Source organism: Crassostrea angulata, chromosome 1 (genome assembly GCF_025612915.1).
Source record: "Crassostrea angulata isolate pt1a10 chromosome 1, ASM2561291v2, whole genome shotgun sequence".
Classification (NCBI taxonomy): domain Eukaryota; kingdom Metazoa; phylum Mollusca; class Bivalvia; order Ostreida; family Ostreidae; genus Magallana; species Magallana angulata.
The window spans coordinates 39,976,793-39,991,710 of NC_069111.1; the positions used below are offsets into that span (position 1 = coordinate 39,976,793).

General features: G+C 33.7%; 2 protein-coding genes across 2 annotated transcripts in view; one reads left to right on the plus strand and one right to left on the minus strand.

The window, feature by feature from the left end:
• The first annotated feature begins 939 nt into the window (after nucleotides 1-939).
• Nucleotides 940-11,926, plus strand: LOC128178915 (Na(+)/H(+) exchange regulatory cofactor NHE-RF1-like). The gene is made up of 4 exons (XM_052846341.1): nucleotides 940-1,443; nucleotides 4,632-5,225; nucleotides 7,906-7,955; nucleotides 9,629-11,926. Exons 1-4 carry the CDS (start codon nucleotides 1,071-1,073, stop codon nucleotides 9,851-9,853), a joined length of 1,242 nt encoding a protein of 413 aa, XP_052702301.1. The 5' UTR covers nucleotides 940-1,070; the 3' UTR covers nucleotides 9,854-11,926.
• Nucleotides 11,927-13,496: 1,570 nt separating this feature from the next.
• Nucleotides 13,497-14,918, minus strand: part of LOC128173739 (transforming growth factor-beta receptor-associated protein 1-like) — a 39,784-nt gene continuing 38,362 nt past the window's right edge. Inside the window, exon 32 of the mRNA XM_052839400.1 lies at nucleotides 13,497-14,743. Coding sequence (XP_052695360.1) covers nucleotides 14,602-14,743 — 142 coding nt within the window. The 3' untranslated portion in view covers nucleotides 13,497-14,601. The remainder of the gene's footprint in view (nucleotides 14,744-14,918) is intronic.

Here is a 14,918-nt window from a genome sequence, read left to right on the forward strand (position 1 = left end):
CATAACTATTATTATTTTCTTTACCGAGAGAAAAACTTTGTGCAAAAGTTTTGTAATTTAGTTGAGCCGTGTATGCAAATGTATGCACAGAGATAGACGACTAAAAAATTTGTCCTGCAGCTCTGATCAAGAAAAAAAAAGTAAAACAGTAATTGTTAAGTGTAAAGCTTCCGTTTCACTTAACGTTAGTCAGATCATCACAGCCTTCAAACATGGAGGGAGCTCTCTCAGGTACTAATCTTTATCATATTTGTGGGGTTTTTTTTGTTTGTTTGGTTTTTTTTTTGTAGACACCTTCATCCTTTCTTGAATCTTATTCAATCAATGAGATGAGAATTAATTTCTTTCTTTCCGTCAAATAAAAAAGCGCAATTTTTTTTTGCGAATCATTGAGAGTGAATATATGGCATATATTGTCGATTTGAAACTGATTTAAAATGATATAATTAGTTGATAATTTAAACTGTGATTTGCACGTGCTTGTATTTTTTGTTGTTGTCAATGTCTGGAAAGTTCTGCTTTGATAAATTATATATAATTCCGAAAAAATGATTTGAATTAGCAAGTGGCCCAGCGCGTTAAATTCATGAATAATTCCGGAAAAGTAAGTATGAAAGCCAAAGTATGCTTGTTTAAGGTTTTAAATAGATAATTCAGTTGATATTATATTTGTTAATTTTTTCACCATCCAAGAATTATCGTGCAATAGAACTTGTACTGGCACAATAGTACGTATATTTCCTTCTACTGCAGTGTATGTATACATGTATGTACTGAAAAACCTGTAGATATATTCGTCCAAGGAGTTCTGTTTTTATTGAATCCGATGAAGGTGTCAATCTTCTTCTTTTTTAAATTGCACCTACGGCGAAATGCTTCAATACCCATACCTGTGAATACCTGTGTGAAATCTCAAATAGTTTTCGTCATTGGTTAACTCGTATCACGTGCCCACATTGCTCGACGCCATTTTCTCTGCTTGATGTTTAGTGTCAACTTGCAGGTGCTCGTTACTGAAAAAAAGTAGAAACTTTTTTAAGTGAAATTTTTCAGTGTTGATCAAATTAGCTATGGCTGATCAAAAGCCTAGATTGTGTCACTTGGTAAAATGGCCGGATTTTCAGGGCTATGGATTTAATTTACACGCTGAGAGGGGCAAAGCGGGGCAATTCATCGGAAAAGTTGACGAAGGGTCACCGGCAGAAGCTGCGGGTCTAAAGGAGGGAGACCGAATCGTAGAAATTAATGGAACAAATATAGGAAATGAAAATCACCAACAGGTTGTGGGGCGGATCAAGTCGCTTGGTGATGAGGTGAAACTTCTAGTGGTGGATCCCGAAACGGACAAGTATTACAAAGATATTAAACAAATAGTGAGAAGTGATCTTCCAGAAGTTGTAGAATTGAGTGCAGTAAGAGATCAAGTACCGGAGAATTCAGCAGGTACTGGGATACGCTGTCCTCTACGTTCATTTTGAATATGGCACCTTCACGTTTGGTGTCAATGTTGCTCTCTCTCTCTCTCTCTCTCTCTCTCTCTCTCTCTCCCTCTCTTTCCTACAACCTTTATTGAAGTTTCAAAGAGGTGTATGTGTATTTTCAAGAAGTATAATGTAAATTGTGGATCATGTGGATGAAACAAGTATTTCCCAACCTTTTTATATTATTCAAAATGCTCAGCTATGCAGAATTTGACGGATCTCCGGTGCCTTTTAAAGGAGTTTTTACTTGTATAAATTTCCTTTGAGGTGCACTCAGGTGTGACTTTTTCTTCTCACTCCATATTCATGCGAATTTTTTCATTGGAACTAATACACAGAAAACAATTATGGTCATGAGAGCTTTAAAAAAAATTAAGCAAATATGATTTCAATGGGATGGCAATCTTTGTACATATAATGTTTATTTGTATTCATCTGAAGTGTAATGTAAAGTTTCCACCAATCTGCTACATATATGTTAAGTCGTAAACGAATGACTAACTTTTGAGAGCTTTTTGATTTATTACTAAAATATGTGCATCGCAAACCACTGAATTCCAAGATGAATATGGGTGTGTTTCTTTCTCTCTCTCTCTCTCTCTCTCTCTCAATTTAACACAGACACAAATTCTCATCCCCATACACATTAAGGTCAAAACATTGGAATAATAACCACAACATGGGGATTGTAGCCAAGATGTCATCTACCATGTTGTAAATCATCATATTCACTAAAGTGGGGTGGCTTACATAGAATAGATAAAAGGGGTCATATGGGAGGGAGTTGTACATTGATAAGAGTAAAGGCAAGTCTGTACATGGTGGCAAATCTGTACCACGGTCCTTGTATGAAACTCTATAGGCCAACACTAAACCAGTGTGTGGGTACAGCTGTCATATAATTTTAAAAACATGCATCGATCCTCAATACAAGTTTTTGTTGGTATCTCAAGAGTATGTAAGAAAATTTTAAAGATACCATCGTATCATGAATAAGTACTACCATAGTTAGCATGTTACTATTATTTTTTGAATTCCTAGAAATTTTTTTAGGTTTCGTGATGAGATGACTTAAAAATAATGGAGGAAACACTGAGGTTGTCGGATGTTTTATATATACTAACAATTATTTCCTGATACAAACACTTGAAAACTTATTTCCGTCAATATGAAATTGTGCCTGTGCCATAAGTGTGGAGTTGCAGGGATTACGTGTAGGATTTTAAAAAATACAATACCGTAATACATACAGAGGCATGTAATTCAGTATGAAAAATTTAAATTATAGATGAGGAGAAGGAAGTTCTTCTGTGGGTGTAGTAAACTTTTACAAAAATCATGAGATCAGATATACTAAATTTAGATCATAACAAAAAATAAATACTACAATCAAAATTTGAAGTGTTTCAAAGTACACATTTATATACTTATATAATCTTTGGAGACATGCAGTTGCTTGTACCAGATGTATCTTTGAACTGGTAGCAATATACCTGTCAGGTGATTTTTTTTCTCATAAATATTAAGCAAATTAATTCATCAGGTAAATGTGGCGAGTGAGCAAATTCAGGGACCGAGGTGACATATAGTTGTAGGGATGGACAAGTAATGTAGTGTTTTGTTGTAACCTACAAAAATACTATTATAACAGTACTCTAATAAAAGTCAAAACATTAGGGACATGGAAATGCTCTTCTTATTATGATCGACCTTGCCTTTTTACCTGTACACACACAGTGTGTATTTCATTGCTTTATTTCTTGGACCTAGGTACACTCTTGGACTGTGCTGACGTAAATTCTAGACTAAAATGGCTGTAGGCTGTACATGTATCACACTATTGTTGCTATAGAACAGTTGCAGATAGTTTGGTCCACAAGTACAATAAATCTTTTGACCTTGACCCATCAAATCAATATCTGGCACTCACTCACTGAAAACAAGTCGAATGAACCAGTTTTGTAACTGTCCAGTGATGATTCATAGGATATATTAAAACTAATTAATAATTTGTTTAGGAATTTCAACAGGAATTTTAATATATTATAATGAGTGACATAGTCTTGCAGAATCTAGACCAAATTTTTTGCTCTCATTGTTTTTTGCCTTTGTTTTTGGCTGTGGTGGTAATTAATTAAATTGAAATACATGTACATACATAAAATATGCATTAAACACTAAAAATTTTAGGTGGACAAAAATGTACAGTAAAGGGGAGGGGGTTGTTGGAGCAAGAGAATGTTTTGAACGTGTAATTGCATGTGACATTGATTTATTCATCAGTGGACCTCCCCTTGTCTATGTTACTTTTTTCACTGTTAGGTTTATCACTATATACCTATAGTTTGATAAAATTTATAATGAAAAATGGTGTATACTACATGCATTATATTCACACCAAATTTAGCCAAAAAAAACAAGTAGAAACTGGATGCACAAAATGAACCAGTACAGAAATTTAAGATGTAAACCAAAAACATCATAAAATTGCAGGGTGTAAAAAAAACCATTTAGCACATTTATTGATACCGAAATATTGAACAATTTTCAAGGTAGAAACTAACTGCATTCCATTTCAGCCGAGCACATCTCCTTCCAGCTTTTTAACTTTGTCGTATCTTGTGAATTATAACATTGTTTGTTCAAGATAACCCTGTTCTGTATGATTCATAAGTATGAGCTTATAATGCGAGATTATCTACAAATGATAGATAATTCAACCTGTACACAATATTTACTTGATCAGAAATATATAATTTTAACAAAATTACTTACCTTTAAGGCGTGACTGGCTAGTACGCTATGGATTTGTTCACCAACTACTTGCATACGTATAGTCTATTCATATGGTCATTACATATGAACGTAATATGAAGTCACCTAAATCCAAAAAATAAGTCGAATGGTAAAAAGAATGTCAATCAAAGTCAATTTTGTGATTTACATAGATTAATCAGAGCTGACCAAGTCCCATCAATTGACCACAATACCTGTGCACTTCCATCCACAGGAACGCTCATTGTTCATCAGTGATGGAATGGGCACACATTCTCTGACTGATTTTATTTCAGATGCATAAAAAGGCTTTTGTCCATTATTAGATGGATCAAGGGAAAGAGGAATTTACACGCAATTTTGATATGATTTCAGAAACAGAAGCAAACCCCGAACCCCAGGAGGACCGGGACTCCTCCCCAGAGAGAGAGCCATCTCCTGAACCGGAGAGGGAGCCCTCGCCAGAACCTGAACGGGAACCAACACCAGAACCACCTAGAGAACCTTCCCCAGAACCAGAGAGGGAGCCATCGCCTGAACCAGAAACCAACAAGGAGAACGAGGAACCAGAACCAACAGTGATTTCAGTCAACAGTGTGACCAACACAGAGCCCGACAGTAAATATGTTGCAAGACATTGTCATATCGTCAAGTGGCCAGACTTCCAGGGATACGGATTCAATCTCCATGCAGAACGGGACAGGCCAGGTCAGTTTATCGGAACCATAGATGACGGATCCCCTGCTCAGGCGGCCGGTCTGCAGGAAGGAGACAGGATTATTGAGGTCAACGGTGCAAATATCGAGTCCGAATCCCACAAGCAAGTGATAGAGCGGGTGAAGGCTGGTGGAAATGAAACCACGCTGTTGGTGGTGGATTCAGAAGCTGATGATTACTTTAAGAAGAATGATATTTCCATATCTAGTTCATCACCCAATGTCAGCAGACTTTCAAATCCTCCCCGAGAAGGTAAGAACTTTGGTTACGGTTTATTCTCTGCATGTCTGACTTCATTTTAACAATATGGGGTACCAAATGAATGTGGTAAATGACTAAAATGAGGTAAAGATATATTGGAGACATGATCAATGTATGGTTGAAAAATAAGTGCATCGCCATGAAAGTGCCTTTCATGATGGGCTCAAATTTAAAAGGAATAAGATTTTTAAAACAAAAGTAGCAAAAATTAGAGTTTTATATCATATTATGTGTCTGTATAAAATGATAGATGAAAGAAAACCAACTATTCCTAGGATGATGACTGCTATAAATTTCTCCATGAATTTGAAAATTATTAATTTATTAAATCAAGGTCTTAAACATAATGAGAGAAATTAAGTTTGTTTTCGGTGCTGTGAAATTGTGTATATATGGTATTAGCCATTATACATTTTTAAGGCGTCGAGCTAATGCTCGGCAGCCTTCTAGCGATCGTCTGGATTGGCAATCGTCCAAAATTCACGCGCTGCACCGCCTTTTAAATGCGCATTATTAAGAAATAAGTTCCTAAAAGTATTAAACGTATTACAAGATTTTTTTTCCATTTATTCAACTAAATTGTGTACAAAAAACCCAACTTAGCCTCCCTGGTGATTGACAACTCATTGCATAAGAATAAATTTGCTTAATCAAGAAATGGCGGATGAATACAATCAGGCCTAAGTGTAAAGATTCACTAGATATTATTTTAGTTTATCGCTTACATTTTAATTGGAGACCGTGCCCGATAGAAATAACATTTTAGATGTAAATTTATTTGTTATCGGGCACGGTCTCCAAAATAAATGTAAGCGATAAACGTATCTAGTAGTTTCGTTGCAAAATATAAACTCGATAATGCAGTTAGTTTGGTCGAGCATTTTAGGTAGCACGTGTTGTGGATTTGTTTGTAAACAACCATACCATAGGAAATCTTGTTTCAAACGGTAATTGAAATAAATAAATGTATGTTTTAGTATTATAATTAGGGACACACTGTTAATGTATTCAAATTATGAACCTGTGAAAGTTGTTCAAAGACTGTTTGAAGCAGAAAGAAACAAATTATTTTTGAACTTTGGAATTTCTTCGATTTTTGCAATTATGATGAGTTATTGTATGAAAAAAGCACCACTACCTATTTTATAAGAAAATATACTGATTTTTGTTTTTAAAGCAGCAGAAAACATAATTCATGTACTTTCTATTCTAAGTCTAATATCATTTGATATGACTATTATAGTACAGAAATTCAAATTATTGGTATCATTCTACATAAAAGAAAAAAATGTCAGCTCGACGCCTTTGTGGCCGTTCCGGCCTTTGATTTGGAAATAGTTTTCTGTTGGACATATGTGCTAGAATATTTATAAGCGATGGCTATCCCATTTCTACTGTAAACTTTCAAAGAATGTTTATTAATGACCTCATTTCCATATATACTTAATATGAATAATTCATAATCGGGGTGACATCTATGTATATAGGACAAGAATATGAAATCCACATAAATGCCTATGAATTTGGAATACTGAAAAAAAAGGAAGCACAAGATGTATATATTTTAGGCAATCTAAGTATAGAGATCTTGTTGTTCGCCTAAAACTTTATTTATTTTAGGCAATCTAAGTATAGAGATCTTGTTATTCGCCTAAAACTTACAATAGATCATCTGAAATGTGACAGAACATTTGTTGTCCATTATCAACTAAGTATTCATACAATTTGTCCATTGTTTTGGAGGGGGATTGGTCAGGAGTTGTTTTGGAGGGGGGTGGTCTGACTTGATGTGTGATAATCTGGGAAAGACTGACGGTTTTATCAGGTCATTATTACACTCTTGTCATTTACATAATCCCCAGACAAAGTCGTCATGGCCAAATTGTTGTGTCAGAAGGGGACTTTTTTTACACTCATACACATGTAGTTCACAGAAATCTTTTTATGAACTTCTTATGCATGGGCATGTTTTAAGGTGGTTAACTCACAAAAAAACTTTCAAAAACAAAATTAAACCTGAGGTGTCATGATTACATGAAAGATAAGAAGGGATTATCGGCACAGCTAGGTGTGTAAAAATTGAAATCTGTACTTTGTTTTGATTTAATTGAACCATGGTGTAAATGAATTGTGATATGAAGTTGGTTATATAAGGAATACTCAGTATAATTTTTATTATTTCAATCAAATTAAAAATAGATAAAACAGATGTCCTCAAAAGAAGGAACAAACAGTTCCAAAGTCTGTTTTATCGGATTACTAGGAACAAGTGAAATTTCCTCTTGAATATAGGCACTACAGAATACAAACTCTACATTGGTTGTATATTGGTTCTCATAGTCACAATAAAAACATGTCTTCTACAGCCATGCGGAATAAATATAAAGTTCTGTGTTTTAATGGTGTCTACACCTGGTAAGAACGTTTCTCCATTACTATGAGATGTCTCCAATATATACCTCATCCTGAAAGTCGTATTCACATGCATGCATTCAGGAATAGCTTGAAAATATAATTCTTTTGTTTCTCAAAATCATGGAGCGTAATCCATCTTCAAGTAATTTTGTTTTCCCTTGAAAAGTGGTTGCTCAGAATTCAGTGTCAATATTTGAGATAAATGGAGACTTTATATAAAGCCTGAGTATTGTAGGAGTTTGCTTTTGTTTTTCAGGCTCATCACCAGCTCCAGCCCCTACACCTGCCCCAACCAATGGAACTGTGGTATGTAGCCCTTATATATCTAGATGTCTATAAGCACCTGCTACCAGGTGAAAGCTTGTCATTATCATCTGTCAGGCGTATTGAATTTCTGCATTTGATGGTTTGAAAAAGGAAGTTTAACATTTTGCAGTGATATATGGTACATTGTAATAAATTTTGTGATAAATCTTTGAAGACCGATTAAGGATGAAACAATTCTTTCTAATGGGTATCTAGAATAATCTGTGTAGGTATATGTAGATAAATGATTGTATTTTCATACATCACTTAGAAATAAAAGATTGGCTAGGTATACCGGTAGTAAAATAAGCATTAGAATTCAACCCATAACAATACAAAAGTTGACGAGAGAAAGGTGTTATTTAACCAAAAAGAAAATGTACACACAGAGCGTTAGAATTGATCTGCATTGATTCATGAATAGCTAAAATATTAAACCTCTCATGGATTTATTTAACTAATGGGCTCTTTTCTTCCTGTCTAGTATATTCTGTAAAGAGAATGTTGTAGAAAAGGAAAGTTGAAAATGTCTTGTGGCTGGAATCAATTGCAGAAACCCTGTGACCTAATATGACTCACAATCTAAAATATAGCTGTAGGTTTGTGTAACAGCATGGATATTGCACAATGAGAGACATACCATTTTATGCTTGCATGTTTACAAAATAAGTAGTTTTATCTCCAAAACAAACTTTATACAGCACCTTATTATACCCTCTTGAAATAGTCCTTGAAACAGTGAATATGAGTGTAAAATTGAAAAAGCATAGGACAACACAAAAAATCCTGGTCATAAAACCCTGGTTCTAATCATTTATTACCTGTGTCATAAGAGGATTTAATCTCACTGTGACAGGTATATCGTAGTGAATTGCTTCAGTAGGAACTGAAGAAGAAAGTTAAACTTTTGTTATTATCTTGAATTGTGGTTATCATGTTTACCTGTTTGTGTGCTTTGAAATTCAAAATTTGTGAATGTAGTTATGCAATATATACACCTAATCATAGGGACACCATACTGTTTTATTCTGACTTACTATTTTATTCTGACTTGCTCAGTTATCCATTTTAGGAAGATATATGTAGATACCTGATCTTTACTGAGGTAATCTTACATGTATCTCAGTAATATTTCCCTAATCACAATCAGTGTCTAAAAGTTTGAATATTTCTTATCTTCTATACAACATAATAAAGATATACAATACAGCCCCAGTAAGGTCCATTGATGATAGTGTACATGTATTTTATATATGGGAAGCTCAGTTACATTCTTTCTCTTAAATTGAATAGAATATACATGAGGTACATGAACAGTATACAGTAAAACACGGTTATAGAGAACATGATTATAATGAATTGACGCTTAGAGCGAAGTGATTTTTATTCCTGAGACTTCATAACATATTGTTAACTTGACAGATATAACGAATTGCGCTTATAACGCAGTAAAATCGCACGTCCCTGGCTTTTCGTTATAAGCGTGTTTTACTGTATTTACATTGAAACAGTAATTGAAGGTGTTCTGATTAGGTTTACAAATAGTTAGAAAAACAAACAACTCTGGTCAAATTTCAAAATGAATGACTTTAATGCATGAACCATTTGGTAAGATTTCTGTCACACTGTCACACAAAGAAAAAAAAATCAGTCTTGATTTCTTTTTATGTCAGGAACCCCCTGCTCCCCAGCCCATGAAGCCAGTCCAACCTGCAGCCCAACCCGCAGCCCAACCCAAACCCGTCACCAATGGCAACGCGACCAATTCCAACGACCCAATGATGGGCATGTCTGCAAAAGAAATGAGGGAGTTTCTAGCCAGCAAGCGGAAACAGGACCCCAAAAAGAAAAGAGATTTGGATTTTGCCACAAAAGTCAGCATGCTCCAGAAAATGTGAAGTCCTTCCATACACAGTTAGACCATTGCGCAATTGGATTTTCTGTGTACAGAGATGTAATTGTATATTATGCATAAAGCATTTCAGTGTATTTACTGTGGATGTATCCATGGATTTCCATGTGACACACTCCGTGATTGTGATATGAAGAAATATATGGGATTTTTTTTTTTTCGATGATTCTGAAGAACCGATGATCACCAGAATAGATATTTGGATGAGATAAAAATGCTGTTTTTAAGGATATATTTTTTTTCAATTCATCAAAAAAATTGTTATATCTGTATGGTTCTGCTTCTTGGTTAATTTTTACCTTTTTTTCAGTCAATGAGCTTTGCTTTGTTGTATACAAGTACTGTGAACGTGGATTAGTGCATGCCTGTCAGTCATTATGCAAGATTTTTACAACTAATCCATTATTAGAGGATTATTTATGCAATATATATAACTGTGGCATGAATTCATGCTAGCACCAGCCGATGTTCTAATAGATTGGTAAAATCACCCTCGAGCAGTTCTTGCAGTGATTTGTGAAAACTATCTGATAATATCTGCAAATAACCCAGTTTCCATGTTTACAGTGGTGAATGTCTGTTTCAATGTGATATTCTTTTCACTCATTTTAGGCCATATGAAATTGTAGTGTTGTGACAAGGATACTTGCAAATGCTGTTAGCTTTATTTGTATGCATGCATTTATGTTGATTCCAAAAAAACATCAGCATTTTTTCAAAGTTCAAAGGCTAAGCAAATAGTTTGCAAATATATTTTTGGTTTCTCTTGATTTGATAGAACTGCAGTTTAGAAAATAGATTTAAGAAATCTTGCCAGATAAAAAAATCAAATGTGTTAATGCTCTAAAAAGCAACTTATATGTCTGCAAATCAGAAATCAGGTGAGTAGAATTAGAGATGTGTAATTGCTGTAACTGAAAATATTTGTAATACATTGGGGTCATATTGGTTTTTTATAAAGAAATTTTGTTCATGGGTATTACAATATTAAAACCAAAGTACCAAGTGCTAAATGATTTTTCTGTTGAATGCTAGGAAAAACAAGAGTTGATGATACTGTAGAATAAAAACTACTGTAAACCTATAAAGACCTAAAATAGGGTTCGCAATTTAATAGCAGTAGCAACATGGAGAAATAGTCGATATTGCTTTAGGAAATTCATGATAAAAACATCACATTGAAAAAAAAATGACAACTCTGAAATGTTTGTTGCTAAATAGCTTTTGTTCCTCTGTATCCATTCATATTGGTAGAGAAAGATTTTGAAAAAGTTCTATTTGTACTTATAGTTAATTTATTTTTTTTTTGCATTGGGTTATGTTAAATGTTTTTCCTGCAGCAGTTTGATTAAATGATCACCATATTTAATTCATATAACTTTATTTTAATGAAATTATATTTACTTTTTTGTCTCATGTTGTTAAGCATTTTGTTTGTTGTTGAAATGTAAATAACTTCTTATTACCATAATTAAAGAACATAGGGGAGAAAGAGAAAAGAAAGTGCAGAAATTTGGTTTTGTAGAATTCATGTACATTCCAAACAGAAAAAGAGAAATCATATCCTTATTATGCATACAAGAAAAAAATTCTTTATATTGATTGTAGCCAGGAGATAAATGCAATACATTGCCTAAGATGGACCTTTTTCATTGCGAGAGAAATTAACCTGTGATTGTCGGAGTCCTAAGCATTCCATGTGTATTTTTTGTACCGTACATTGTTACGCCATTTTGAAATTGAAACATTAATAAATACCTGTTTGATTCTACAGAGTATGGAGTATTCAGATAATTTTTACCTGGTATCTTCAAAAGTCAGAAAAATGCAAAGGTTTTGATCTATTCATAGAACAATTTGAAAATTGATGTGCTGAATATGAAATTATAGATATATACAATTGTGTGTTTCATTATATACCTTTTAACATATATATATTTCATAATATTCCTAATGGTAAATTTCCTGGATACTATAACAAGGTGTTCATGGAACTATATATGTATAATTCATTTACTCCAGGACTTATATTTTGGTAAAATAAATTGTAAACAATCCAGATTGGTCTTGTTTTATTAGTTACAATGAATTATGGTTTAAGAGAGCTTGATGGTTGTGGCCATTTTTAGACTGTATTGATCTCCCTGAGAAGGAGAGCTCTATATAAAAACATAGGAAATTACCCAATTCAGAAAGTGAAATATGTGGATTTTTCTTAACTAAATCACAGTTTATAGCTAAACAAATTATATCTTAAAATTAAGGCAGCTCTTATGGTCAATTTGTTGACCAGCCTCCTTAAGTTTTTGACCAAAAGTGATAGCTGACTTGTATGTGCCACTGAATTACCAGAATTTCTAATTGGACAAGTAATGGTACCCGTATATTGACATCCTTGAACAATACTTTTGATACTGGGTATAGTCAAGCTTTTTAAGTCTTGACCATGAAGAAACCTTGAATGTGAATAGTGGTTTTATACATTGAATGAATCATCTGACATCTGCCATAGTGTTGTTGTCACAGTAGAACAAAATGTTAAAGATAATATCCTCTTATGTCAAATGCACTATTATAAATATCAAGGAAATAGAAGATCTATATTGATAATAATTTCATCATGTCCAATGTTCATTCTTGTTGAAACTGGATTGCTCTAAAATTATTTATTTGATTGACACATTTGTGAGAAAACTATTCCTTGTACATGAATCTAGATTTGTGGGAGGAAAAGCTCTGCAATCAAATACTTGGATAATTTATCTGCTTGAGCAAAGTAATACAAATGAAATAAACTGACTTTTGTGAAGGTTTACTTTTGCTTTGATGACACAGATGTTGGTATGCATGAAAAGGATAGTTATTTCAAGCTAAAGCTTTAACACTCCTTTTATGGTAGACTTCAAAAGCTATGATTGCAGTGAACCCAATAAAGAATTGAATGTCAAGGTTACTTGGGAAGGCAAGGTTATGAATTAAAGAAAAGAAAATTTGGCATTTTCAATAGATATATATATTTACAACTGCATGTTCTCCCATTTGTTTTGGATGTTTATTCCCTGATCATGAACGAACTAAACAAATGAAAGCTAGAGCATGGTATATAGCAGCTGCAGTAGTTGTAAAGAGGTTGTTGAGTAATGTGCAGATCAAGGAGGGGGGTTCCCCCTGGAAATTTCTAGAGGAGGGAGGGTCTGACTGAACCCCCCGCCCCCCCCCCCCCCCCCCAAAAAAAATAATTTCTAAATTTACAAATTCGTATACCAGGAGGAAAGTTACTAAAAACTTAAAGGACTTTATAAACTTGAAAACTTCATGGTTGGCATTTATAAATCAGGGTCCATTGGTGAACCAGAATCACACTATTCATTCATCTTGGTCTTTGGGTTCTCTGTCAAGTACCGGTACCTTGATTTCAATTTCATTGGATTGGCATTAGCTTTTATACGGATGTTGTCAAGTATTTAAATGGTGTGAAAACTAGTCAAAATTTTAACACAAATATCTTCAATTCCCACCTGTTCTCAAGAAATGTATTACTGGTACTTAATTAATAGAATCTTCCATCTCTATTTTACACCTGGAAGCACATCCAGGAGGCAAGGTTTGACCAACAAGAAACCAATATATATTATTCATTCTTAGTTTATATCTTTGGTAAGTGACATCTTCATATCTTTAATTCAAGGAAAGTATAAATATACAACAGTCTTTTTTGCTAAGAGCAAATTCAGTTTTTTTGTATCTAAACAACTAGTCAGATTATTGGCTATTTAACATGCCATTAAGGTTCAGAGTAACAAGCGATGGATATGATGCATTTTGTTTTTATTTCTTGTATTTATAGGCAGCATTTGTATAAAGGCATAGTTAAAATTATGACATGTTTATCAAATAAAACAACTGACAATCTTCGATCACATAGTAATAATAAAACAACCTACATATTACATAATACTAATATACACATCATTCAAAATGCCATAAACATAGTTGAAATGTTTGCTACATAATCTCATGAAAATAAAGTTGAAAGAAACATTCATCACAAAATGTGCTCACAAAAATCTTTTATGTGATGGATGAATAATTCAGCATTATTCAGCAAGACATATCATGAAATAATATGATCAGTGATATAATACATGTATACATGTATATCAATATACATGTATATGGACTAGTATAATTATGAATGAAAGAAAAGAAGAGAAAAATGGAGATTTCTGTAGCATCCAATCGCTATCATTTCTACCGGTATCTTACAGTATGTTGTACACTTAATCATTTCTTTTTTTTTCAGTATATGTATAAACTTTTAGAATAATTATATACATACGTGTTATAAGAGTATGAGAAATATTTTTACTGAATTATCTTAATTCTAAACAAATGGGTAAACTGTTACACTGAAACTCGATCCTTCCAAGACAATTCTGGGACACATTAATATTATTTATACATACAAAACTCCAAATCAGAAACAACCAGTGTTTTTGGATCTAGCTAGCACTGTTCCTAATTAAAAATTCAACAAATTATTGCATTTTCTTTAAGAACAAAATAAAAAAACCAGTCAGCCTCCATGCTAAGCATGAACCCTTCCCTTATAACAAGCGGTGCTCTCTTGTACGTGACATAATGCCATCCCCCTCTCTCTGGTGATGGAGATATTTGAATTGCTGGACTGCTGTTTTATGCGGTTAGAACAGTTTTGTTTTCCTCTTTCTGTCATCAAGATTGTTTTGTGCTGAAGAGTTTCCCAGTCACGGGGCAGACATGTCGGTTTTTTGCACAATGGACATGAGTCACAACTCCATTCGGGTATCGGACGAACGTTGGATCACTGAAGGCGCGATTACACACAGCACACATCCTGCAAATAGAGACCAGTGTTGAATTCAAACAAAATATACTGGGATCTTATTAAGTAAATTTCTCTTATTATATGAAAGGATTTAACGTCTGCTGTAAAATCACAAGAACCATCACTCTAGAATTTGATACCGAATGACAGAATTGTGGACTTAGGTAGTCAAACAAAATAAGGA

Bases quoted from the DNA above. Each gene is read 5' to 3' on its own strand.
- LOC128178915 (XM_052846341.1), top strand. From the start codon at position 1,071: ATGGCTGATCAAAAGCCTAGATTGTGTCACTTGGTAAAATGGCCGGAT. The intron at 1,444-4,631 runs GTACTGGGATAC...ATATGATTTCAG, and splicing joins AGTACCGGAGAATTCAGCAG to AAACAGAAGCAAACCCCGAA. The intron at 7,956-9,628 runs GTATGTAGCCCT...TTTTTATGTCAG, and splicing joins CCCCAACCAATGGAACTGTG to GAACCCCCTGCTCCCCAGCC.